The 26,758-nt window shown below is 43.5% G+C and overlaps 1 protein-coding gene across 2 annotated transcripts in view; it reads right to left on the reverse strand.

Annotated features, from left to right (window-relative positions):
• The window catches only part of LOC139340574 (E3 ubiquitin-protein ligase SH3RF3-like), an 88,581-nt gene that overhangs the window by 12,977 nt on the left and 48,846 nt on the right, over positions 1-26,758 (reverse strand). For both annotated transcript variants that reach the window (XM_070976484.1, XM_070976483.1), the window contains exons 2-7: positions 20,846-21,121; positions 17,053-17,148; positions 9,408-9,716; positions 8,559-8,674; positions 4,711-4,881; positions 1,258-1,541 (exon numbers count right to left, since the gene is read on the reverse strand). In XM_070976484.1, the coding sequence (XP_070832585.1) occupies positions 1,258-1,541; positions 4,711-4,881; positions 8,559-8,674; positions 9,408-9,716; positions 17,053-17,148; positions 20,846-21,121 (1,252 nt within the window). The remainder of the gene's footprint in view (positions 1-1,257; positions 1,542-4,710; positions 4,882-8,558; positions 8,675-9,407; positions 9,717-17,052; positions 17,149-20,845; positions 21,122-26,758) is intronic.

A 26,758-nucleotide genomic window follows, 5' to 3' on the forward strand; every position in this document is an offset into this window, starting at 1 on the left:
GAGAAGAGCGTGGATGGGCGCACGCTATCCGCTTCCAACGACACGATCATAGGGCATCCGGTCTCATGCCTGCAGCGAGCCTTGATGGAATAACTTTGACCACCGTTTTCTCTAAATTTAACCAAGTGGTCCTCGTTGCTAACCTTAACTGTGCCTGAATCATACTTAACTGTCACATGAGAATCCTGTGTGTTGCAGATACAGACCGTGTGACCATCCTCTTATACATGCGGCATTTCATTTTTACCACAGTTTGCATTTTCATCTCTATTCTTTGTGTACACTCTAAAGACATGGATGACAGGACCGACGAGGGTCTAAGACACTGACAATGTAACTGTAATGTCCCCAGTTTATGTCCAATACTTTAGACAATAGCCGACTTTCAACAACAGTCCGGTGAAGACTCTTCAGAAAGCGACCTCGATCCCATCCAGCACCTTTAAGAGGAACTGGAACGCCTACTGCGAGCCAGGTCTTATCGCTTAGCACCACTGGCCGACCTCACTGACGCTCTCGGTGCTGAATGGGAGCAAATTCCTGCAGCGAGGTTCCAAAATGATGTGTAAGAGCTGACCAGAGGAGCGGAGGCTGTTGTAGCAGCACATTAATGGTCTTGGTTTTGGAATGAAATGATTGCTCAACAATCTGATTTTACTGCCCACAAACTTTTGGCCATCATGTGAAGGCCACTCACCAGATCTCATCCTTCTCTGTCATTTAAAAAAATCACCCAACTTTTTGTAGCTCTGGTTTTTTTGGATGTTAAATAGGCTGCTGTGAGCATATGCTTGCAATTTTTACGTGGTGTAGAGGCTACTTGAATTAATGACTGATCAATATTCTATTATTCAGTAATCAGAGACCAAGAGGGCTAAAATGCTGCAAGGTCCCAAATGATCTGGACTCCTTTCATCCGTCTAATATCACATAGAGCATGAAGTTGGAAAAATAGCAGACGTCTCCATGTGATTGAATACTAACATTTCTCTGGAGACACGCAACATGATTCTCCTCTCACGTTCCTCTCTTTCTTGGTCAAGAAGATTATAAATCCCTTACTTACAGTGGTTTGGCAGGGCTGTGCCATTATGTTAATTCATGATAATTAGAGTGCATGTGATTGGACTCAATCAATAAACTGTTAAAACTGGAACAAAACTGAAAACAGCTGCTTCTGAAAGTTTAATGAATCCGCTGCTTAATGATTAAAACCCATTATGTGTATTTCTAGTATTATGTGCATTTTCTGCCTACCCAGCTGCATTGAGGTGCGTGCCTGGTTAACCGTGTGCTGACTGGAGCGCAGGCAGTTCTTCAGCTGGGCGGCGGCAGTCGGTGGCGAGGAGGCGGGACTGACGGTGTTGGCAGAGTTGGTTGAGTTCACCAGCGGGGTGGAGGGGCGTGACGAAGAGGGCCCCGGGGACCCTGGGGACGAAGGATCTGAGATTTTACCCCCTGCCTGGCTGCACCCACTTCCTCCTCCCCCCACAGGACTGGACAAACACGAGCCCCGAGAAGCACCAACTCCAAACGGAGCCCTGCAGAGGAGAGAGAGGAGAGAAGAATTGGTTTGAATGTTTCAACTGATTAAAGACGATATTAATGTTTCACTTTTGTCATATGCTGACAAAAAGCACATCGCTTTGAAAACATGGGTCTGTGGCTGTCTGTTCACCGCTTCGGTCGAGACTTGAATATCTCAACAACTATCAGATGGATTGCCATGAAATTTGGAGCAGACATCCACGATGCCCAGAGGACGCATCCTAATCATTCTGTTGATCCCCTGACTTTTCCTCTAGCACCACCATGAGGTGGTGGTTTTGAGTGAAATGATTATGGGAAAGATTGCCATGAAATTTGGAATAGACTCAAAGGTGCCCGTCAGGATGAACTGTAATATCATCTCATCTCCTTTATTCACCGAGCGTCAAATTTAGAACTAAATACCTGTAGCGCTAATTTTCAGGAGCCTCAGCAGCACTTTGTGTTTAGTGCTCAGCTCATGCTTGGGAACAGGGCAACAGGTAAACCTACTTATCACATGTCACACTGTCATCATTGTGTTAGCATGCTATGATGTTAGCCTCTAGCTAAAAACAATGCTGTGTCTAAGCATAGCCTCACAGAGTTGCTGCAAACTCTTAAGTATTGTGTAGTGCAAAATATTAATAGGCGGGATTTAGTCTGTTATAGCAGAGCAGGAGCTGGCAAACAGTGCCAATTATCCTCTGTCAAAGTGAGTGATTTCAGCGCTATTATCTGGCCGGTGGATCAGCACGACACACAGTGTCCTACTGTAACATATATGGAGCTGCAGGCTGCAGAGTGCTGAATGGCAGAACAGTGAGCTGAACATTATTGACTCCACAGTATTCACACTCTCATGGCCGCCCATTGACTTCCTGTCACACACATGCAGAGTTATGGCTTTCTCCCTGTGTGTGTATGTGTGTGATAGAAACAGCACACACAAACACATGGACTTCAGCGGGCCCATACAGATGTTTTTGGCCACTATCAGTAATTTTTAATGCAATACAAAATTTAATAAGAGAGGACAATCATCCTTTGCACCAAAACTGCATTCTTGAATCTTCCTAAACAGCATTCATGCTATTATGACACGTTAAAAATCAGGATTATTGAATCCAGGATAACAATAATCCAAATGCATGAATTCTCATATGGCATTCTGATTAAATTGTCATCCTGCATGTTCATATCAACTGATAATAAATTCCACAACAAATATGTAAATATTCAAACTGCATTTCAAAAAGATTGACATGTCTATTTGGCTGCCTGGATATGTTCTATCTCTACAATGTGTGTGTGTGTGTGTGTGTGTGTGTGTGTGTGCATCTTTGGCAGCCTCTCATTATCATATTGAGAAATTTCTGAGCTGCACTGCAGACAAAGGAGGGGGAGAGGTAAGGGGGAGGCAGGGAAGGAGAGAGTATGCTTGCGTAAAAATAACAAATTGCCTCTCATTTGATTACTCGCCCATCCTGCCTTTCTCTCTCTCTCTCTCTCTCTCTCTCTCTCTCTCTCTTGCAGATTGCATAACTGCAGAATGTGAAGCAGCCATTCATATCCACTAGAGAGGGACACCTGCTGTTTTTGCAGCGGTTTCATCTCTTTGTATCATTTTCTCTTTCTTTTCGCTTTCTCCGTCTCCTCCTCCTCACTCTGCTGCTTTTTCAACTACCTTCTCCTCCAGTTTCCTCCCATTCTTCTCTTCTTCTTTGTCTTTCTCCACCCCATTCATTCTTTCACCCACTCCCTCTCCTCTTCTCTCATTTTCGTTCTTTCTCTGACTAACCTGCAGCACCGTAAAACTCTCTTCATCTTCTCACTATCTTTCTCGCTCCCATTTTTTTTGCCTATTTCCTTTCTCTTTCTATTATTCTAATTCTCCCTTGCTTTCATTTTCTCGCTCTCCGTCTTTTTCTTTGACTGCATCATGGAGCAGAATACAGATGAGATGAACAGCCAGTGCAAATGTTTTCGTGCATACGGGAATAATGAGGGTAATTAAATTGCCAAATATGATTTCAGTGCACTCATTTTTCTGTTTTATTTGCTTTTAACAGCTATGAGTTGCAGCGCTCGGGATGCCAAAAGTAACGATAAAGATGATGACAATAATTGTGATGATGATGATGATCTGCACTGAGTATGTGGTAGCTCAACATTAGAAAGACAGAGCCAGTATTGAGTGACTGCTGTTTTGTGTTTTACATTGTATTTAAATGAAATCTGAAATAACTTTTTGGTTTGCATTGAAAGAAAAGAAAAGAAAAAAGTATCAACTTTCCAAAAGGGATGGATTCATTTAAACGGCTTTTTTCCATTATAAGACATGAAAAGTGTTTCACAGAAGTTTACAGGCCCTTCTTGGTAAGGACCTCTCAGAAAGCACTTCTGGGTTGACCAAATAATTTTACTTGTTTTAGACGCCAAAAAATGAGAGCAGAATCGAGACACAGCGGGGCGCAGCGTGGAGTGGAGGCTGCAGCAGGAAGAATAAATGATCAGCACGAGGAACACAGAAACCACAGATTGTGCCTCCGCCAACTCAAGTCCAAAAAACTGCTTTCTGGGCGTGCCTTTGTGACAAGAGGTTCTCTGAGTGCGCAGAAACGCGGGCGCAATTACATGTCAAAACAAGCTGCAAAATTGCACTGCTCGGCCTGATCTTTATTCGGGTTCGGCTGGAGCGAGGAAATTACTACCAAAAAATTACAATGGAAATTACAACGACTAGGTTAGCACTTCCACCGCCTTTGTGTGAGGACCAAATTAGGGGCTTTAGTCTGATTGTATTGCACTGCATTGAACTGAGTGAAAGGTGGAGCAAAGCTTTGAAATATCAGCTGTTTCAAACTGCATATGAAAATGAACATTTCACCGGCTTCAGTGTGAAAAGAGAAGGAGCTCCACGACCACCTCGACCGACCCGTCGGCCCTCTAACCTGCAGGAGGATCAGTTATGTTGCAGAAGAACACCGTGGCTGTTTGAGGGATTAAAACGATCGGGTGCCCTGTGTTTAAACTGTTGTCTCTACAGTAATTAAGTCACTTGGCAAAGTGAGATGTACTTCATCACCGACTGCACATAACATGACTGCTATCTGCCTTTTATCTGGATGCATCACTGCAATACCCTCCGCCCTCCCCACGCACGAGCCTAACCTCACTGACCTGGACACAGGGGTGACGTAGTTTCCAGGGAAGACACCGGAGGCAGCAGTTCTCAGTGAGGTGCCTTTGAACCACCCGTCTTGACACTTCTCTGTCACTCGATACATCTCCCCTTTCCGAAGTTCAAGCTCGTCAGCCTTCTGGGGCTTGTAGGCGTATAGAGCCAGATATCTGGGGAACAAAGGCAACAGACAAAATGTGAAATCAAGTAATAAAATCATTACAAGCCTGCAGGAAATATCAAGAAAACTGTTCACCAAATAGCAATTATCTCCCATGCGGATTGGCCCTGATATGTATTATGCAAAGTAAAAGCAAAGCTATTACAAACACACAATGCAAATAAATGAATGAATAAACAAATGAATGAAGATTAGCAAATCAGTCCTTTGAACAACGCGCAGCAATCTCTGTCAGCGCGTTAAGAGGGGAGGAGAGAATACCAAATTTCAGGGCTCTGTTACTTGAATCAGAAGGAAAATAACTCCTCTGGTAAATGACTTAAGAATATTCATGACACTTTGGTTTTGAGTTGTCAGAACAAGTTGAAATGATCTTATTGGATTTCAAGGTGTTTCCAGCATCAACAAAATAAATAAAAGACTCTTTAGAAGTGCATATTTTACACATCTTATTTTTAGTTGTTCAGCTGAAATGTACAGTGCAGAGAGCCTGCACACTGTTGATGCTCCACCAACTCCTTTGTTAGACTATCAAACAGCATTTTGAACTACAATAGGATCTTTGTCAAGTCAAAGAGAGGAACTGTGCTGGTTGGTCCTCCCACCATATATCATCCATTTTTCGACAGCGTTTCCACGTCTGTTTTATGTCTTCTTGAGTAAATACAATACAAACGCCCTCGACTGTTTTACCTTAACTTAAACGCATGCACCAACACACGGTGAGATACACTTCTTGAGTTTCACTCAAGCAAAAATACTCAACATAGCAATTATTTGCCTTTATTTACCAGTTATCTGAGAATGCATTCTCTTGTCATGACTTAGTATTTATGAGGAAGAATGAGGCCTTTGGGGATAATACATTATGGATCTCCTGGCATATATTCCTATGAGTGAACAATCTTTATTTATATCTTGGAAAAAAATAGTACAAATTCATATTAGCATGTTAAGCAAAATCAACAGCTTTTTGAGCTTAATTTTATTGCAATAAACTATGAATTATAACACCACTATTGCAAAAATCATTGCAAAGAAAGATCAGAGTCAGTGAGGGCTGACTCACATCAACTCCATGACGCATCGCAGCTTGAATACTGCAGTGAAGCCTGGGATTTATTAACGTCTTAAAGAGAATCCAAGTCATTGCTCTCGGAGGTCGTAATGTGACCACCAGAGACTAACTGAACGATTTCCCCCTCCCACATTGTACGGCATGCTGTGAATGGATGCCTAATCAATATGTCCTTGTTTACCTGACTATCAGCAGATGAACGCTGTACTGAACATCTTACTGTGCATGCATTGAGTATTGAGCATTGCATCTGTGTTAACATATAAACGAGTTTCTGGTCCTGTCACTGGGAGACATTCGTAGTATTTAGTGCCAGACTCGGAGACAGAAGACGGTAAGACCACAGAGTAAACAAGCCCTATATGTGCTGCCTCCTCGTTGCCATGGTAACAGATGTGGGGACCGTCTCCTGTCTCCCCATGGCAACAGGAATAGTTGCCAGGTCAAGATGGAAACGTCCGACCTCATCAGTAGAACAAACCCGCTTCGGACATGTGTGTGTGCGTGTGGTGGTGTATTAAGCGTATGTGTATCTGAGCTTGTGTGTGTGTGTGTATATGTGTCTACATGTGTGTATGTTGTGCTACTTGGAAGGTGATATTATTAGAGCTGACAATGTTGCTGTATTTGACTCACATCCTGTAGGCAAGACACCAATTAAACTAATAAACAGCACACGCACACATGCACACATGCACACACACCTTTGTACTTCTATGGTTATGAGGACCCTCATTTGCATAATGCATTCTCTGAACGAGGCCTAAACCATAAACTTATTTCTAAGGACTAACCTCGTGTCCTCACTTTCTGAAAATATCCAAAAATGTGTTCACTCTCAAGGTCTAAAGCTCAAACTGGTCCATGAACACAAGCACAAACACACACGCTCACCTTGAAAATATCTCTCTGGCAGTTACATGGTAGATTAATTACAAGGTAAATTATAGAAAAGTCTTGCTCAGCACTGGCGTCTCACCAGCCATCTGGATATGACTAGTGAGGTTACAATTCCACAAGAATTTAATTGTGTTTGTGAGAGTGTGTCAGGTGGATTTTGGCTCTTAATCCACTCGAGAAATGATCAACCTGTGAAGCCATTTAAGTCAGGAGCAAAGCTTCCAGCTCCTGAGTAACCCTGCAAGACTGTTTGTCTTGTGTATCAATGCTGTGTCATATTACCCATCTCCTCTAATATCTGTATCTGCAAATTTGAACAGATAAATTAAAAAAAAACAAAAAACTAGAATTACAGCCTCGGGGGTTTCATGTCTCCTTGAACCAGTTAAGTTGAATTTACATCCATGTCTGTCAAGACTCATATAACATATGTGGTGAGGACTTTGAAGTGTTTTTTTTTTTTTTGTGAAACATGCTGTCACTTAGAGACTTATTTTTACAGAGGAGGGTTTTTTTTACAGACTGGTAGATCACATGGTGCAACGACAATCACATGACGCTTATCATCAGTAAAACCAATGAGCTTGTGGTGGACTACAATGCTCCAAATATTGCTGCAAACTGTAAAACATGGATGCTTCACACACATCTTCAACTCAGAAGCACAGAAGATGTAAAAAATCAGCACAGTTTGAAGGTGGATGCCCAAGATTAGTGTCATCGATTCAGTGTCTGACCAAATGTGAAATATGGTCACCATCTCTCCTCTCTTCATGAGTTATGGTGTGGAATAATGGCCAGAAAAGTGCTTGAGCAGAAAATTATGATGTCAGAGTGAGGCTGATCTTTGACCTTTTGAATTATCCTATGAGACATTTGGTCAGAATTAGCATATGAAATCTTGCGCTATGACCAAAAGTGTATTTTGTGTGGTCCCAGTGACCTTTGACCACAAAAATCTATTCACTTCATCCTCGAGTCCAAGTGAGCCTTGGTGCAACATTTGAAGAAATCCCCTCAAGGCGTTCCTCAGATATGGTGTTCAGGAGAATGGGACGGACAGACGGACAACCCATCCACAGAATGCCTCTAGCCACGGCTGCTGCTGCTGCTGCTGGTGTGGAGGCATGAAAAGCCTCCGCCAGAGTTTTCAGGAAGCCTCGAGGGTTTAAGATGCTGATCATGTAATCGCATGTCATCCCCATGCTGTAAACTATCTGTCCGCTATCAAATAAAGCAAAAACTCCAGAAGCTGAAACATGAAAGCAAGTTATAATGAAAGCTTTACATATACTGAACTAAATGTGTATCCTGAAGGGCATTTGTTAGTAAAGACTAAGCATCTAATTGTTTGCTGTAGAATAAATCCATAGTGTGAGCCACGGCTGTGCTGCTGAAAGCCTTGTTATGAAACTCTGATGTAAGCTTCACACAGTCGAGGAAAAGCTGTGCAACTGTATTTTTCCTTTCTGAGGGAGATTTCATCCTTGACCAGTGGAGGAGTAAACGTGGATGCAGAGGTGGTGGAACGTGGCCAATAACTCTGGGCACCAAAGAGGAAATATTTTTAACGCTGCCAGGAGGAGGAGGGTTCTGAAGATCTGGAGCAAAGAACGAAGGGATGGAAGGAGGGACTAAAAAAACAGGTCGCAGGTGGGCGAGCTGACAGCGCCCTGAGGTGTACTCACATGTTGAGTGGCAGCTGCACCTTGGCATGGGCCAGCAGCTCAGAGGTTATAGATGCCACTTTGGGGGGCACCAGCACCCCTGCCGAGGAGGGAGAGGGGCCCGGGTGAGATGCATCCTGAAGACATAGAGAACAGGCAAACTGAGTGGTTTCATTTTGACTAAACATTACCTGCAACATGTGGGTATCCTGGGTTTTATTCAAAAACAAATTTCAACCAGGTGCGAATGCAAACAGAGGTAATAAATGTAATTAAAAGCAATGTGTCTCCAGTCAACAGCTATCAAATGATTCTATTCACATGGAATTGTCAGAGTCAGTGATTGGGGAGGAGGCCTATCAACTCTGGTGGAAATAGGTCTGCTTTCTGTTATCTCATTAACTGGGTCTTTGCTTTTAATTTCTTCTTATTGCTCTATTTATGCGGCACGGTAGAGCAGCAGGTAGTGCGCATGCCTCACAGCAAGAAGGTTGCTGGTTTGATCCCCGGGTCGGGCGGGGCCTTTCTGTGTGAAGTTTGCATGTTCTTCCCGTGCATGCGTGGGTTCTCTCCGGGCACTCTGGCTTCCTCCCACAGACCAAAAACATGCTCATTGGGTTAACTGGTGACTCTAAATTGTCCTTAGGTGTGAGTGTGAGCGTGAATGGTTGTTTGTCTGTATATGTTGCATAGAGTATAGAAAATAGATGGATGGATGCTCTATTTACTTATCTGGCTCACTGTCAGTTCCTGCGCATTACCTTTAAACGTTAATTCATGTGAACTTTACCTTGTTTTAGCCATGTGTTCTTCAAGTGCATCATTATCAATAGCTTTACTCAAGTTCATGATGCATACATGTTTTTGTACCTGGATGCGTGCAGCAGCCCTGGGGTCAGAGGAGCTGATGAGGACCGGGTGGGAGATCTCCATACTGTGTCTGTTGTTGAGCTGGGCGGCCCTCTGGCTGACAGACAGCGCCGAGAACGAATGCCTCTTCTTGGCGTTCTTCTTCCCCTCCCCTCGCCGATGGCCAGAGCCGTTTCCATTGGACGGGGAGGCGCAGGGGGAGGGGCCGGGAGTGCAGGGGCCCAAAGGGGCTGGCTCAGAGCTCGGACCTGGAGCGTTGGTGGGCGTGGGCTTGTCGATCTCCATCAACTGCTTGGCTGTTTCGTTTAACTGAGAGGAGAGGAGGGGAGAAGTTCAGGTGTTAGATTTCAGTCCTCGGCTGTTCACATCCATAACAACATCTCCAGCAAACACAGGAAGAAGTGTGTTTGTGTGGCCTTTCCTCGCTTGTTCTCGTTGGCAGCTTTTCAAACCAGCAGCATAACAATCATCACTTACAACAACTGTTCTCGTGAGACTCCCTCTGTGTAACACACACTCTCACCGTCTCTCCTTGTCAAACACTCCCACACATAACTCAGCCAAACGCGAGCATCCCTTTCGCCTGCCAGGATTATTCTTTCTCTCCTCACCTTGGTTTCATTCTAGTTCACTCTTTGGTGACATCTCACATGTCAAAAGTTGTAGCTATTTATTTCAGATGCAAAATAATTCAGAATTAACTGTTGTTGGTTTGCCTGCTATTTACACGCTTAAAATGAATCCCGACAACTCAATGCAATGCCAAATTGAATCAATAAAATCCCCATCCAGCTAATCTAAAACATCCCTGGCTGGGTAACAAAGAAATGATTATGACAAATAAGAGACACACACACACTCCAAGCTTTCTTTTCAGGAGTAAAACAGCAAATTAATGTCTGATTTTTGCACTTCGTTGTTTGTAATATTTCAGATTCGGTATTGTGAACGATCAGTATCTAGACGGATTTCTGAATGACTGCACTGTGAGATCTGCACCCAGACAATGATGCAGCATTAGAATCGCAGTGACAGAGAGCTTATAGAGAGAGCAACACCATGAGGATTTGTGCAACACACTGAGCAACCCATATGAGTAAGGGGTTGGGGACTTGAAGGACTGTCATCTTACCCTTTCCTAATGAGGACCACAATGGAAATAAGCTTTTAGCTTTTATGTGTTTTCACCCTGAACTCTCTTAATTGTATGTCAGGACTGGGTGATTGCAGTGTTGTATTTATTTTCAGTGCCACTAAATAAATGTAAGAAGTAAATATTCCTTCTAGCACAGTATATAATTAGCTGTATGTATCAGATGGGCTGGTCACAGCTCTGGATTTTAATAATGTGACGAATAAACACCTGGTTTACGGTACCACAGCTGCACGCTTTTAATGAGAAGTGCAGAAGTTTGTTGAGGCCTGACAACAAAGCTTTGCTGATCAGTTTTAAGTGTCTTGCCACTTACTGCTAATTAACATTTGACAGAGATGGAGTCGAAATGCATTGATTAGTTATGATGATGATTCAGTTGCTCATTTGTCAGCACTGAGGGGATCAGCTCATTGCTCACCACCTGAAACAAGACATTTATAAGCGGTATAGTCCAGTTCTATCACTGCCACTGGCCATTTCATACTCTAATTCCATGTGTCACGTAAGCTAGCCCGAACCGACACTTGTTTATCAGAGTGGCATGAAAAAAGTGGTGCAATAACTTCTAAAAGCTGAAAACGCCCATGTGTAAGCTATTATGGCATCTTCAACATGTTTTCTGCCCTGCGGCTGTGAGCACATCTTGATTGTAAATGGGAAAACAGTCTATAGTTGGAAAGCTCTGTGACGGATTATTAAGTGTTCCACAGTTACGGAGCTTCGTGGTAGTTTTATTGTCGCATGTTCAGCTACCGTCCAATCGTTCATATATACATTCACTACAAGCAGGCTGGCGCTCATTAATTCTGCTTCCTGCAACACTCACACTGCTTCTCAATGTTCCTGAACTGCCTGCCGTCTGCGGTTTGACTCCCTCCAGCTCCCCAGCCTCATTCAGCGGGACCATGAGGTGCAGTTTCTCGGGGCTGTTTCTTTTATGCGCTCATGTCCATCGATGTTGTGCGTCTCAGGCGCTGCTCAGGAGCAGCCTGAGAGTCAAAACCGTCAAATTCAAAATTGATTGTGTTGAACAAATGAACATCTTGCATGGATGCACACGACATGAATACCTGAAGGAAACATGTTTCTCCTTTGTAACACCTGCATCTGTGAAAGTCTATGTATAGGGCTTTCATTGTCACAGGCTAACATTGTCTCTGCAGTGTCAACACTTGACTCTCCAGTGTAAAAGCAAATAGTGTAAAGCAAATATTACGTATATATATTGAAAGAGTGTAAACCTTTTGTATGGAAACTTGAGTGTAATCTTGGTGTGATCTTGCAGGGAATGCTCTTATGTGTCATTGGACTTGATCCACTCAACAGCGGTGCGTGCCGCTGACAAATTTACATCGCAATCATGTCTGCTTAGCGTAACCTCAAACTCCTGAACAATCCCTGGAGAGAAAGCCGAGTATTTCTTTATGTGTGTGTGTGTGTGTGTGTGTGTGTGTGTGTGTGTGTGTGTGTGTGTGCATGCGTGAGAGAGAGACAGAGAGTGCGCACAGGGCCGACCCGTCTGTGCTCAGTGTTGGTGATGTAGCATTTCCATATTAATAGATATGCTAATCAAACCCAAATCATATGCTAATGAGCATGATGGATTGATGCTGCAGATATAACTCAGTTTGCTCTCATGAGGCAGACTAGAGGACACGCACACACATACACACACACACATGCACAGAGAAGGTCAGCGAGGCACCACACTCGAAAAGACGGTACACTGCAACCAATCAAGAAACTTTCAGCCATGCAATTCAAGTTTGTGCCTCCGCATAAATGGAGTTGTTGTCAGTCTCTCTCTCTCACACACACACACTCATGGACACACATACTCACACACCCATGACTGCTGTGTCAGTGTCTCTTTAACTATCACTGCTATAGTGCGCGGTCATGCTGCAGCAAAGTAGATAAGGGAGTGTGTGTGTGCGAGAGATTCTTCACTTGGTGGCTGAATGAAATCTCCAAGGTCATCTATTATGTGTCAGGCTAACTGTACTCTCTGTACTTCATGTCTTTTGGAGGGGTGAGTGCACTCTCCAGGTAACACTGACACTCGGGCTCATGAGCTGGTATCTGCACTGCGAAAGCGATAAGCCAGCAGGATACATGCATGCACACACACGCATACACACACATATCCAGCGGCAGGTGTGTGCTAACTCCCTCCTGCTGCAGAAACAGTGGGATGCATGAAGTGAAACAGAGGGAAGGAAAGAAAGAGACAAGGGTGTCCTTGACACGGGTTATAATGTCTCACCCAAAATTCCTCCCAAGGCTGCCCACAAAAAAAAAAGCCTCTCCTGAACTCATCTCCTATTTGCATGACTCAACCTCAGCTCTGCCCAAACCCATCTGCCCCTAATTCAAACACATGCAAGCTGACATCACATCCAGCTGAACCTACACCAAACAGAGCACTCGTATACTTATACAACACGACCCAACCCACTCAGCGCACCCACCCAAAGTCAAGTCTGCTTTAGTACATTTCAAACAACATAAATACACTCCAGGTGCACATGACCTCCACAAAGCACCCAAACCTTTCCATCATGGAGATACAGATACACCCACACCCACCTGAACCCGAAGGAAACTCAGAGCACGGTCACAACCATTAAATCCACCTACAAATGCCAAAATCTAACTAAACTGTTTTAAAAACTGTTTAAATCCTTCTTTTTGAGCTTAGTTATTGAAGTGTATCAACTGGCCATAAAACCTTTTTTGAGGATGGACTATTAAGATCTCTATTAAATCTGTTTAATGCAATACTCGCACTTCATGCATTTGAGATTATTTTGTCTAATTTTGAAAAGAAATGTGTTTATATTTGGTAAAGTTACCAAAGAAATGATTATTTTGGCGGGAGTATCAGCAGGCAGGCACTGCATCTGCTGCACTAAAACCAGGCTCGGCAAGCTTTCTGCGTTTAGTCACGTTTCCAATTGCAAAGCCACAATGAAGTTGTTCAGACTGACATCAGCGCTGTGTCAAAAACGGCAGCATTTCACTTCACTGAGGCCGCTGCGTTGGCACAGAAAGGACCCAAAACAGAGGGCTTCAACAAGTCTGGCAAGGAGCTGGGCAATCAAATATGATTAAATGCACCTTTCTGGGAGATTATTCTGCGGTGTCAACTCCAAAATAGTACTCCTCACTTCCTGATCACAGACAGAGGATAAAGTCGCTGTAATAACTTTCCAGGGTTGTACTATCCTTCCTCATAGTGTCATAAACGGCTGTGCAGTGTTTTGGCCTCTGTAAAGCCTTCAAGCCCACAGATGCTCAAACTGGACTTCTTGGTTTGTATTTCATCCTCTCAAGACTATCTTTTGTAACATGCACCCACCAACGCATTATTTTTTTTGTGCTATATTCGGTGTGAATGCTGCTTCGGGGACAGACAGCAGCTCCCTCTTCGAATGTAGTGACTGCCAATCACTTCACATGCTGCCCATGTAATTTGGACTATTTCAGTGGCATCCCTATCATCTGCAAACCCCTCATCACCAATCTATGTATCCAGGCTGCCAAATATTAACACAAGCAGTCTGCATTGACATCTGAGTGGTGAGACAACAGCTATAAGAGGCACTTTATATCCAGAGAGAGATACACACACACACACACACACACACACACACACACACACACACACACACACACACACACACACACACACACACACACACAAGCAGAAGTCCAGCTGGGCCCTTCTCATTAAGCTCTCACTGCAGACACACACACACGTGCATGCACACACACACATGCACGACGTGCCCCTGTACCCCTGCTGTGTCAGAGTGATGGAGAGGCCTAAATTATTGATGCATCTCTATCTAATAGGAACCCCTGTGTGTCTGTGTGTGTTTGTCCCGACTTTTCTCGGCCTGCAGCTTAATCATCATCACCTATGAGAGTCGTTTGGTCCTACAGCTAATTTCAGGGACACGGCTGTGTAGTCAAGAGTCCAAGCTTGCGCAGGCTGCAAACCCGGAGAGGGAAAGATAGATAGATAGTTCATTATCCCCGGGGGGGGGGGGGAATTCACATGTCACAGCAGCAGGACATGAAAGAAGCACGCAGTAAGACGAAAAGCGTAAAAACAAATGTCAAACACAAGTTCTGGCATAAAAGCACAGAAGTAAAGAGAGCATGCTCTTTTAAAGTGTGCAAATTGCAGTGTGCAACATGAATGGAATTATAAGTCAAGAAGATGTATTGCACTGTGCCAGAAGTTAAAGAAAATGTAAGCGTAAGTCTAGTCAGTGAGTCCAGTGAGCATGAAACTGTGTGTTTTGAAGGGGAAGTATGTTTAGAGCAGTGCTGCCCAAACTGGGGCCCACGGGCCAAAGTTGGGACGCTATAAGGTTTGATTTGGCCTAAAAATACATATAATGGGTTTTGCATACTGCATCATTCAGGTTCCCTAATTATTAACTTCTTTCCGTAAGATAACAGTACATCAGATGTTTGCTCTTGGTCTGTAGCCCACCATTAAGGTTCAGTTTTGACCCTCTCAGGGAAAAAGTTTGGGCACCCTCGGATTAGAGGATGAAAAAACCTACAAACACTTAAGCAGAGCAGTGATCTGGTTTGTAACTGAGCGTTATTGAATATATGTCCTCTTAATATCTGATGAGAAGCAATACAATGTTTAAAAGGATGAATCATCCCTCCACCCTCCGCATGAACGCACAACGCTCCAGAAACACTGGATCTGACCTTATGACGGTCTTATTGTCTTCACAAGCACACAGAGTTTGAGTGAACCTCTTGTTAGTTTTGAAGGTTGCAGCATTTGTTTTTCGATGGGCCACGAGAGAATCAGTGCATTCGCAAATTTGCGGTGACGGTGAGAGAAGAGAAGCCTTAACAACAGCGAGAAAGAAGACACATCCTTCCACTTTCTACCAATGGCTTTTTACCACGGCTTAAAAGCCTTAAATGCGGAGCAAATTGTGCATGATGTTTTTTTCAGTTGCACAAGGATTAAAGTAAACTGCATTTCACTCTTGACAGGCATGGCACTATGAAAGAAGGTAAAATGTTTGGGGTGTTGGGGGTTTTATCCTTTTACTGAGAGGAAATCCCTTAAGGAAAACTCCACCTCAGCCTAGATTCAAACAGCACTGCTGCTGCAATTTGCATTTCTCAGGCAACGTTCATTTTCTGATTATTTATTCCTCCAGATAAGTGGTCAAACACAGATGCCACGGAAACCTGGACGCAGCTTAATATGCAAGCACCATGTTCACCGGAGAATGAACACATGACGGCTTACTGTAGTTGTAACCCACCTTTGCTGCATTTAACATGCACGGATTGATGAATATGCAACCAGTCTCCGCCTCTGTAACCATCGCTGCACTGCTTGCACGCATCTTGATGACACTATACCTACTCACCTTCGACTCATCAAACACACAACCCTCTGCTTGTTTTCTGTTTTTCCGGCTAGTGTAGACGAGACAATGGTGATTCCAAAAAAAGAAGTACATGTACAGCATATTGTACACGGCTGCCTCCAAGTCTGATGTCATCGGTCCACTGCAGTTCCAAAGCCATGCCACTGACTGCTTATTTAGCTCCTCATATGTGTTGTAGCTTATAAAGCAGGTCTTTAAAAGCAGGCTGGCAAGGACAGAGTAACCTATTTCGGCCAACTGTAAACACATTGCCAAGAATGATGTAAGGGATAGCAGATAACAGATTATCAACATCACAAAAGGTGAATCTGAGGGTCGTTCTTTCCCTTGAATGTGGGATCAGTTGAATGCAGCATAACAACTGCATGTTCCCAGCCGTCAAGTCCTGCTGACAGGAGTCAAGGGGGACACTGATCGAGCTCCTGAAAACATGCTACAACCTACAAGAAAAGGAGGCTCAGTGCACCCTCTCCACAGCTCAGGGGGCATGGAGGCTACACCAGCAAATACACCATAAATACTACATGCCATTTATCACTGAAAAACAATTTTGACAAGAGCTGCGTTTTCGCCATGTATCAAGGCAAAAGTTATGGATCGCAGCAGCAGCAGTGCCTTTGGTAACAACATAACACTGGTTATCTAAATATATATATGAAACAAGGGAGAAATCGCTCTTCTCTAGACAATTTGAATACGCCAGCTTCCACTCATGTGAATGATGAGGGAGCCAAACAGCACTGATATCCCACGTTTATCATCAACATAGTGGGAATGTTTACACCCACAGAGACAAAAGATTGACGTTAAAGTCGACGGGATATACTTTCACCCAGAGAAAGAGAATGTTTTCTGCCTCTTGTCTCAAAAGTAGCAGTATGATAAGGGAAAATGTTGTAATACAGGTGCTTCTGCTGCAACATCGCTGTCGCTTTTACAGCTCTTTCTCTAATAACTTGATATGTGAGTGTTTTGTGTCACCGTGTGTGTGCGTGTGTGTGTGTGTGTGTGTGTGTGTGTGTGTGTGTGTGTGTGTGTGTGTGTTTACCTCCACATAGAGAATGGGGAAGATGCCAATCTTGTCTCCCAGCATGCCTTCTGCCCAGTTCTCGTCAACTCGCCTGATTACAGTCAGTACCTCATCCTGGACAGAGAGGAAATGAGTGAGACTACGCACAGGCGCACAAACATACGCACACTGTCGGTACGCCACGTGTGTCCAAACAGCTGTTTAGTTAAACGTGTGTCACTCTGGAAAAAAGATCAAATCTGGTGTGGTTTTAAAAGCAAATGAATGAATAAATAAAAGAATGTATTTTTTGTGTTTTAACCACTCACAAAACACAAGCTATTGATCAGAACTTGCTTGTAACTGAAACCTTAACAAGCTGTGTAAAACTTTCCTCATCATTTTCACGTGTTTCAGTTGGATTGCCAAACCAGGGAACAGTGCCAAAGCCTAAAAAACACAGGTGTTCTTCCATGTTGTAGCCCATTAATGACAAATAACACAGACCACACTTTTCCCAGACAGTTTCTAGATTGATAGGCAGCGACTGCTTGCCTTCATTTCAAATGTTAATCAATGAACTGCTTTTCATGACAGGTGTTGCTGCTAGGTGTGGGAGATATGGCCCTAAAATAATCTCACAATACTTTAATTATACTCTTGACAACACGACAAAAGTACTACAGAGTACAACTAGCCAAAGGTTCGGTGATCCTATGCTGAGCCAGTGTACATTTTCTGCTTGGTTTAGCTGCGGAGCAGCTCTCCTCGCAGGAGTGTTTTTTGGCTCTCCTGGTACTCAACCGGGTGCTTCTGCTTGAGGTGGTGAAATATCGCCACCTAATTGCTCTTACAGTCTTTGTGCACTTCTTATATGACCATGGTTTGTTGAACATGTCATCTTTAGTCACCAAAGCACTTCCACACAACTGAAGTCACTCCCCTTTTTGGAGCTAACTCCTCCATCATGGAGCAGATAGCAATGTTTCTTTCACTGTCAGCCACGTTTGTTGTTGCTGTGCATAACAGTACATCAATACCTCAGCAAGTTGGAATATTGCCATTATCATATATGATGAAAAACTATACCAATATTATCATGAACAATAAAATGTGGCACACCCCTTGTCCCTGCTTAACCCTGTACAGGGTTCTAAGTACAGGATGAGTTCGATCTACTTGAAAAAGCCTGATTTCTTGCTGAATGCTTCCTTATTCTGCAGAGGTTTGTGGCAGCAGTGTGATCAAATCTTGAAAAATGTGAGTTTGGTTTGGTGGATATGTGCGAGAAAAGGAAAATATCAGCCTCGGGACAGCTTTGTGTTAACACTGATGCATCTGCTTTAGCTGTATTGTGACCTCAGCACAGGCTGTCCTGTTGTTGCAAAGAGCTATGGGACTCTGTGTGGCTTTAAGTACAGCAACCCAAGCGAGCGAGCATCTACGAGCTAACCTGTCACCAACCAACAGTCGTGCTTTACAATATCAGAAACACACAGTGTGCACTTCATTGTTTGGCTCCAGGTTCGGTCTTGTACTGGATGCAACGTCAATACTGTGTAAAGTGAAAACTTACAAGGTAGTACAAGGCTTCTGTATATATACATTGCACATACAGCTCAGCAGTATTACATCAGACACTCAGTGGACCATATTATGTCCCTTGTTCACCACACACACCCACAGACTTCATCATGAAAGTGTTTTTCCCTCTGTTGCTCGTCTCCTCACATGAATTAGAAGGTCTTGCTAAGACCATTAGGGACGGAAGTGATAATGCTGGAAAATGACTGTGTATTAGTCATACTGAGTAATTACCTCTCACACTGAGAAAACAATATCACACACACTGGTTCTTCATGACAACGCGCATACAGCACACCACAGGGGCATGGATTTCTGCACCAGTGTTTGGCTTCGTGCAGTCTTCAATCTTTAACCTGTTTATTAGTTTAGCCCGAAAAGGCAAAATCATACGAACCACGAACATCTCATCATTATCCGTTAATCTGTGTATAAAACACGGTGTGCTTGAGACAGGGTATGCACAGCATGACTACGTTTTGCATTGCTGTGATCACCTAGAGTGAAGTGTACAGTACACTGTAATTTAATAATCTTTCTCACTCTACAGACACACTGGGAGTGCAGAGACAGAGTGGATGTGTCGAGCGTTCAGTCCTAGCACAAATGAGTCTGTGTAACAGCAGGAACAAAATGATAAGAGGAAGAGAACAGAGCGCAGAATACAAATGACTGTTTACGCCCAACCTGGATACACACTTCTGATGGGCTGAGTGTCTTCTCCCATCTTGTCTTCATCTCCATCCTGTAATTTTAGTGATACTTTAAAAAAGGGGTATGATTTCGAGATGTTAAACGCTCCTGTCGTCCAGCGTAAAACTATCTGGGGCCAATCTGGAGGGACCCATGGAATGCATATCCAAATCTAACATGTGAACAGAAAGAGTCGAACAGTGAGACCCGAGGATAATTAGTCTAAATCCTAACTGTGACTGATTTGAACAGATCCCAATAGAGAGAGGCATCAGTACAAGCAGCAGCATGATGCTCGACTAATTAAAAAGCAACATTGGTCAAAAAGAGCAGAAATGCCTTTTTTTTTTTGCACTCCCCATTTTTTTTCTCCTGTGATGACGATGACACGCACTGTGATCAGAGCTCACAGCGAGTTAGACATGGTGGCACACAAGACCCTTCCCTATATGATCAGGCTGAATATAATTAACAACCAAGAGGACTTACGGAGATGGAGCTTCCTCCCTGACTAGGTGCTTTTTTAAGGACTTTTCTTTAAATATCTGTACCTTTCTTCCAGCTTCTTGGCATAAAAATGGAAGAATTTGAATACCAGCTCAAAAATATCTTCACTCCAAAATAGTATGTTTAAAATGTCTTCTATCAAATCCTCATGGTCAGACTTGACTGGTAGTGGTAAGGACACTTGTTTGGGTAGCAGCTGCTACTGTATGTTATCTCCAGCCTTGAAATTCCTCATATCTGACCCACTGACTTACAGATCTGAAATCTCTCTCATTTTACCAATAAACAGTGTCAAATTCAGTTAATAAAAAAGGTATCAACTTAAACTGGAAACAGCTTAAACCACATAGTACTCAGAGCGTATACCTCCTCCAAACACCGCGCAACCGTCATCAACTCATTTGATGCCTCTGTGACTGAACCACAAAGAAGATTTTAGCTACTTAAAGTATTTTAGCTGACGCAGGGGCTCATGTTCATGCAACAATATTACCAATGTACCAGTAAATGACACATGCATTGGCGTCTAATATCAAACAATCACACAAATGACTACGTCTGAGAGAAGTTTTTTAGCAGTGGTAGCTAACAGATTTTATACGATGACTCTTCCTGCTTTGATTGTGAAAGCTGATCACATTATTTTAAATAGAAAACGGAAAGAAAATGGAGCACAAGCAAAATATGGAGTGAAAGGTGAAAACTGAAGTGCCTTTGAGGAGGCACAAAGAAGAAAATGTACTTTTTACCCTGCTTGAAGTTGCTCTGGCTTAAATTCTGTGAACCAGGCTAAAGAGTTGAGTCAGTTGTGATAAATTATTAGTGTCCTGCAAAGAACCAGCCTGATTTAATGCTACACATTAAGTGTTTTCTTCTACTACAGTATTAATGCTTTTGTAAATTCTGAGCACAGCCACCCCTCCAATCTCTCCACTGATTCATCCACGCAGCCTGTCCGTATTTCTATATTATCATATTTATCCCATTATAAAAACAGTATCCTTAGGAGAGTGTGTGTGTGTACAGCATGTGTCTGCATGTGTGTTACCTTGCTGAAGGCCAGACAGTCTTTATCCTGGTCCTTATCTTTCACCTCAAAGTCGTACAGTGCCTTGCCCTGGGGTGGAGTTTGGCTAAGCGGACGCAGCAACTGGATGTAACTCGCGGGCAAGAAACCATGACAGCCGTTGAGCTCGCCGTGGTACCAGTTGTCGTCCACCTTGCGTCGCAGGATAATGATGTCACCCTTGGAAAATTGGAGATCGCCTGGTTCTTTTCCTTCATAGGAGTAGAGAGCTTTACCGCAAGGCAGCGCTGGGATATTCTGAAAAACACACAAGAAAAGCACATACAGACACTTAAGTTTTATACATGCATCAAACCAAAGTAGTAAAAACGTCCTTATGTTCCATATTATGGTGAAGGACATGTTCATATCATACTGAGGCAAACTGACGTGAGATTTAAGTCTGAGTTTTGATCATTCTTCACGTATCTGATCAACCAAATATCCTACAAGTGATGTCTTTAATCCTGCTGTCGGGTCAGCGTGAAGATGATGAAGATGGTGAAGAGGTGCTGCCGCTGCTGGGGCCTCCAGCATTCTCTGGTTACAGCAGTGGTTCCCAACTTTGGGTTAGGGACCTCACACGCGGGCCCGAGATAAATCAGAGTGGCATAAGATGTCCAAAAAGATAAGGTTTTTCATGACTTCTTTTTTTGCATTTTCTTGTGAAACATGGGATGTTAGTGTGTCCTTCAAATGGAACAATCTGAGAAGGAAAAAAACACTCCCAGACCACCCTGAGCAGCCTGTTATATCCACCACAACCTGTGTGATTAGCGGTCACAGCGCAAACCAAAAAGGTTAGGAACCGCCAGATTAAAACACTCACATGCTGCTGCTTTACACACCTTTGTATTTTTCTTTAACTTGCTGTTTCCCACGGGCAGAGCAGGTGAGCAGATTATCTGCCACTTTTCTCACCCGACACCAGAAAACAGGGTCTCTGTGAGAACAGGATGTTCTTGCGTACTGCAGCTCCACATAGTGATTAACATAAAAGGTTAGGTGACAGGTGTATTTTTACATAAAAATCTTGCATGGAGAAGCATTAAGTGCACCTCCACAGAGGATTAAAAGCATTGCTGTCAAGTAGTAGTGCCACTGTATTGAAATGATGCTGGATAACTACACCTCACAAACCTTGGGGGTGACAATTTTGTAAATTTACAGTTAACTACAGTTCATTATATTCTTCCTATTATGGAGCTGGAAAGTGTGCACTTTGTGACATATCTGGAACAAATCAGTTTCTAGTTTGTTATGTAACAGTGTGAAATATGTAGTATAACTCTATTTCTGTCGTCTACTCTTTTTATTTTCAAATTTGGTGTGTCCCACATTTGAAGGAGGGTGCAAATGAGGCTGTGGCTCCTGCAGTGATCAGTAAATTTACTTGGAAACAAAAAGCCTGGGGGCAAACTGGTTTTAAAGAAACTCAAAACAGTGGAAAATCCAATATGTTGCAAACTGTTGGCCCAGGAGACAAATTTGGAGAGCTAGGATGGTTGGATATGTGTTCCAAGTTTCGTTTTATTCCCCCCAGCAGTATGTGAGATATAACTGGTTATTAAAATGTTTGCCAGGTAATTGCTGCTCCCACCTTGGGCCAAACACAGTAATTTGGAAAATGCCAGAGCGGTGTGATGCACGACTCCCTGCAGAACCATCAAAATCAAGTCTGTGGTGTCTTGCTTATCACCTGTCAAGGACAGACAAGCACTGACCCATTTACCCTGCACAAACCCATATTTTACATGATGCCATATTTCTGTCGAAAATGATCAAAATAAGGCATTGAGCTCAATTCATGTTAAAGTTCTATTAACGAGTGATTGACCAAACAGCAACTGTCCAAGCACATCTTGACCATAACTATGTGCAGCAGGCCTGCCAAGCTTCCAGCTGCATACCACCACGTGCACACTGCATGGGACTGTAGTAAGAGCTACAGTCGGCTCAGAGCGTGGAGGGTAGTGCATTTCTTTCTTTTAACCTTTTCAAAACCACAAAGACACCAGTAAAAGTGTAAGGAATTAAACAAACAGCATGTTTATAAGGTCTAAAATGACCTGCAAATGTCTGCATGTCTGGCTAACTTGCTTAGTACCAACTTCCAAGGCTAAGGAACAGATCATTAACTAACTGGGTTACAATAGTTTGGGGGTTAACAAGTCTATTAAAAAGGCTGTTTATGACTAGCACATCCTTTGTGTGGCTTTTCCCCACTGTGTAGAAGCAGACTCTGATGCTATCAGAGTTTAGGCTAATGCTAGCAGCTTTTCACTGAATTTGGGGAAGCTTACAGCCCAGCAGCCACAGAGGATTATGCTAACTAGCTCAATGCTGTTTCTTCACTTGCATGGATCATCAACTGGTGAGGATTTTTTAGCATTTAGGGGACATAGAGCTTTAGCCTCAATCTTTTAGCACAATATCACATATGTAGCTGTTTCACATACTATATTTAATACCCCTTTTACAGGGTTGTCATCGTAAAACAGCTCAACTGTTTGAGCCAGTACTGGCTTCATTAGCTCACTAGCTACAGCTGACAACAATCTGCTGGCGACAAAACTGTTAGCCTGAAATGACAGACGAGAAACGAGAAGCCGGCTGTCGTTGTCGACCCTTGTCTGAAATCAAGGACCCAGTGTCTCCAATAACACTTTGACTTTAAAGTGGTAAACCCGAAAGTGTATTCTTGAAATGAAACCTTGAGACGCAGCAACACCAACCGATCAATTGACCAAGTTTATCATATTTGATATTACCGATTTTCCAATAAAAGGATCAAATAGACAAGATAATCAGGTTTTCAACCTGCGGATGACATAAAAACTACATTCCTATACAAGCAGGTATTCATCATCACACCTATATTCACATTCTCCACCACACGCATCCAAACAAACACCTCAGCGTTCGGCACACGCTGAACATACTGAACATGATCTTGAAGGAGACAAGCATTTAAAGGGAGGTTATCTTAAAGAAGATCCAGGTAAACAAGCAGCAGCGTGCAAAAGACAGAGTGCATGAAAGCTTTGTTTCTTCCCAGAGAAGGTGTTTACAATAACACACACACGCACACACAAAGATATACACGCGCACACGCATGCACACACTATCTTTTTACACTCAGACAAACTGATTCTCCCCAGACGCTGCACTGAAGAGAACAGCCAGAGGCTCCGCTGACTGCTCTGAGATCAGTGGTGACGCAATATGAAGAAACACACACAGACACACACACACAACAAATGCCATTTTCAACTACCAATACTACTTCTACGGTTACTGTGACTGTCACCTGACACTACTAAAATTTACATGGCCAAAAGTATGTGAGTGTGTCACTTGCTCCATCCAGATCAAATCCAGATGCAATGTAATGAATGTTCTTTAGTCACAGACACAGTATGCGTCTGCGCTGGCCAGATCATAAATTTTCCTGGGCTACGTGCAAATGGGCCTTCCTCTAGTCCAGCAGGTGGTGGTAACGTACCTGGAGCTGTTTGGCTGTGGCCAAAAATGCCACAAGAATAACTTCCATCCATCCATTATCTATACCGCCTATCCCTTTCGGGGTTGCAGGGGGCTGGAGCCTATCCCAGCTACAATGGGCGAGAGGCGGGGTACACCCTGAACCGGTCGCCCGATTGCAGGGCCACATGCAAAGACAGACAAACATTCACACTCACACCTACGGACAATTTAGAGTCATCAATTAACCTAATGAGCATGTTTTTGGTCTGTGGGAGGAAGCCGGAGTGCCCGGAGAGAACCCACGCATGCACGGGAAGAACTAACTTCACACAGAAAGGCCCCGCCTGACCCGGGGATCGAACCGGCAACCTTCTTGCTGTGAGGCACGCGCACTACCTGCTGCGCCACCGTGCAGCCCTACAAGAATAACTTGTGCAATTAAATGGTATAGTGACAACAATTAACAGTTAGCAATACAAGCTAAAAAGCTAATCCATAAATGAACACAAACACACTTGGGATGCGTTTACATCTTATCAACATCTGGCCAGGGTGAGTCTCAAAACGACCTCCAAAAGTTGAGCAATCGGATTTCAATGCTTCTTGGATTCTTTTAAACTTATGCTTTTTGGAGATCAGACAGATCCCAGATTCATCAGACGCATTAACTGGCTGAGTCTAAACAGTTTGATTGTTCGCCATCATGTCTTATACTTCCACAACAGCCTCCTCTTTTCTGGTTTTAGGCTTTTCACAAGATTTTTACACCTGGCTGCAGGGATTTGCTCCCGTTCATCCAAAAGAGTGAGGTCAGACACTGATGCGGGGCGCTGACGCCACAGTCGTTCTTCCAACTCATCCCTCAGGTGTTGGGGCAGATACAGGTCAGGGCTCTGTCAAGCTCTTCCACATCAGACTTCGTGCTTCGAGCTGACCTTCGTGCATGGGGGCATTTTACAAAAATTTAGGAAATAAGATCACCCTTATGGGAAACTAAGGGGATTATAGCACAAAAAAGGAGGTGCAGGGGAGATGTGTGAAAAGAAGAAAGAGGAAGGATGAAATAGGTGAGGGAGAAGATGAGGAAGAGAAGAAGAAAACAAAGAGCAGATGAGAGGAAGACACAGAGAGAGACTGACAGCAGAGAAACAAACTCTGTGGTCCAATCTGGCAAATCTGTGTCATAAAACTGAAGTTTATGCACAACACATTTCTTTTCCCAATTACACTGTGGTGAAAGACGTCACTGCCGCCAGGATTCTGTTCGCAGGCAACGTTTTTTTAGCGAGTGAAGAAAGTGCTGCATTTTCGTACCACACATAGGGAGGGCGGGTTCTGTGGTTGAACGAAGCACAGGCGAGAAAAGCACTTTGTTTAACATTAGGACAAGTTTGTGGTTTCAGTTAAATGTCAATAAAGTCGCTGCTGCGCCGTGATCTCTCGCTAAGCTTAAGCATGTGCTTGCTGTCAGTGCCTGAACGCAACCATAAAGGAGCTGCTGCGACAAGCTCATACTCAATTATGTTTTGGCTGAAAACAAAAATATATTGTTTGTTTGTATCATTTTCTGTATTGACATTTCACAGCTTGCCTGTTTCCATTAACTAACGACATTTCCTCATTTTGCTGATAGTGAGGGGTGGGTGACACTGCAATTCCTCCAAAATATAGAGACAAAAGCTCCAATGAAAGATGCCAGGAGTGAAATCAAAGGAAGAGGAAGGATGGTGAATGGGAATGAGATGAAGTGGAGAGGAAGGAGGGCTTCTTCGCCCTCTTCTTTTCCTCCTCCTCCTCCTCTTTTCTCACTTTCCTGTTATTTTCACCTCTCGCTCTCTTCCATCCTCCCTCTTTGTTTCTCCTCTCCAGTGCCAACTGACTTTGGTGACTTCCCAGAGGCTGCTGGAGGGCCTCATCAAGGAACTGCTGGGTTTGATGCTTGCTGCCCGGAGGAGGGAGGTGGCCGAGCTCTCTCCGCAGAGGGCATCACCTACAACCACAGGCAGGCTGCTGTCCCTCTCTTCGCTGAGCCTGGAGCAGGAGGGCCGAGCTGCATGAAGGTGGCCTATATTTTAAAAGGAGAAAGATCCCACCTCAATCTACACAATGGGCTAATTCAATTGTTTGATGCGGTGTTAGTCTAGTTATTCCTGTGGATAGCTGATCAAAGAGTGAAGGTGTTGTTACAAAATCCATCACAAGAGATCTGTCACTGCAAGAAAAGCCGCCTCTGATTTCCTTTTTTCCAGCGAGAAAAACTTCATGTGCATCACTACTGGTATCACTGCACCAAAGGTACACTTCAGGTTGTGAACGCAGACATTTTTCTTCTTAGTTCAAATGTGAATAATTGCTGTATAAGATGTGCTGAAACCTTGGCGGAGTGTCAGCACTTCAAACAGAATCCAA

The sequence above is a fragment of the Chaetodon trifascialis genome, chromosome 12 (genome assembly GCF_039877785.1).
Source record: "Chaetodon trifascialis isolate fChaTrf1 chromosome 12, fChaTrf1.hap1, whole genome shotgun sequence".
NCBI classification, from domain to species: Eukaryota; Metazoa; Chordata; class Actinopteri; order Chaetodontiformes; family Chaetodontidae; genus Chaetodon; species Chaetodon trifascialis.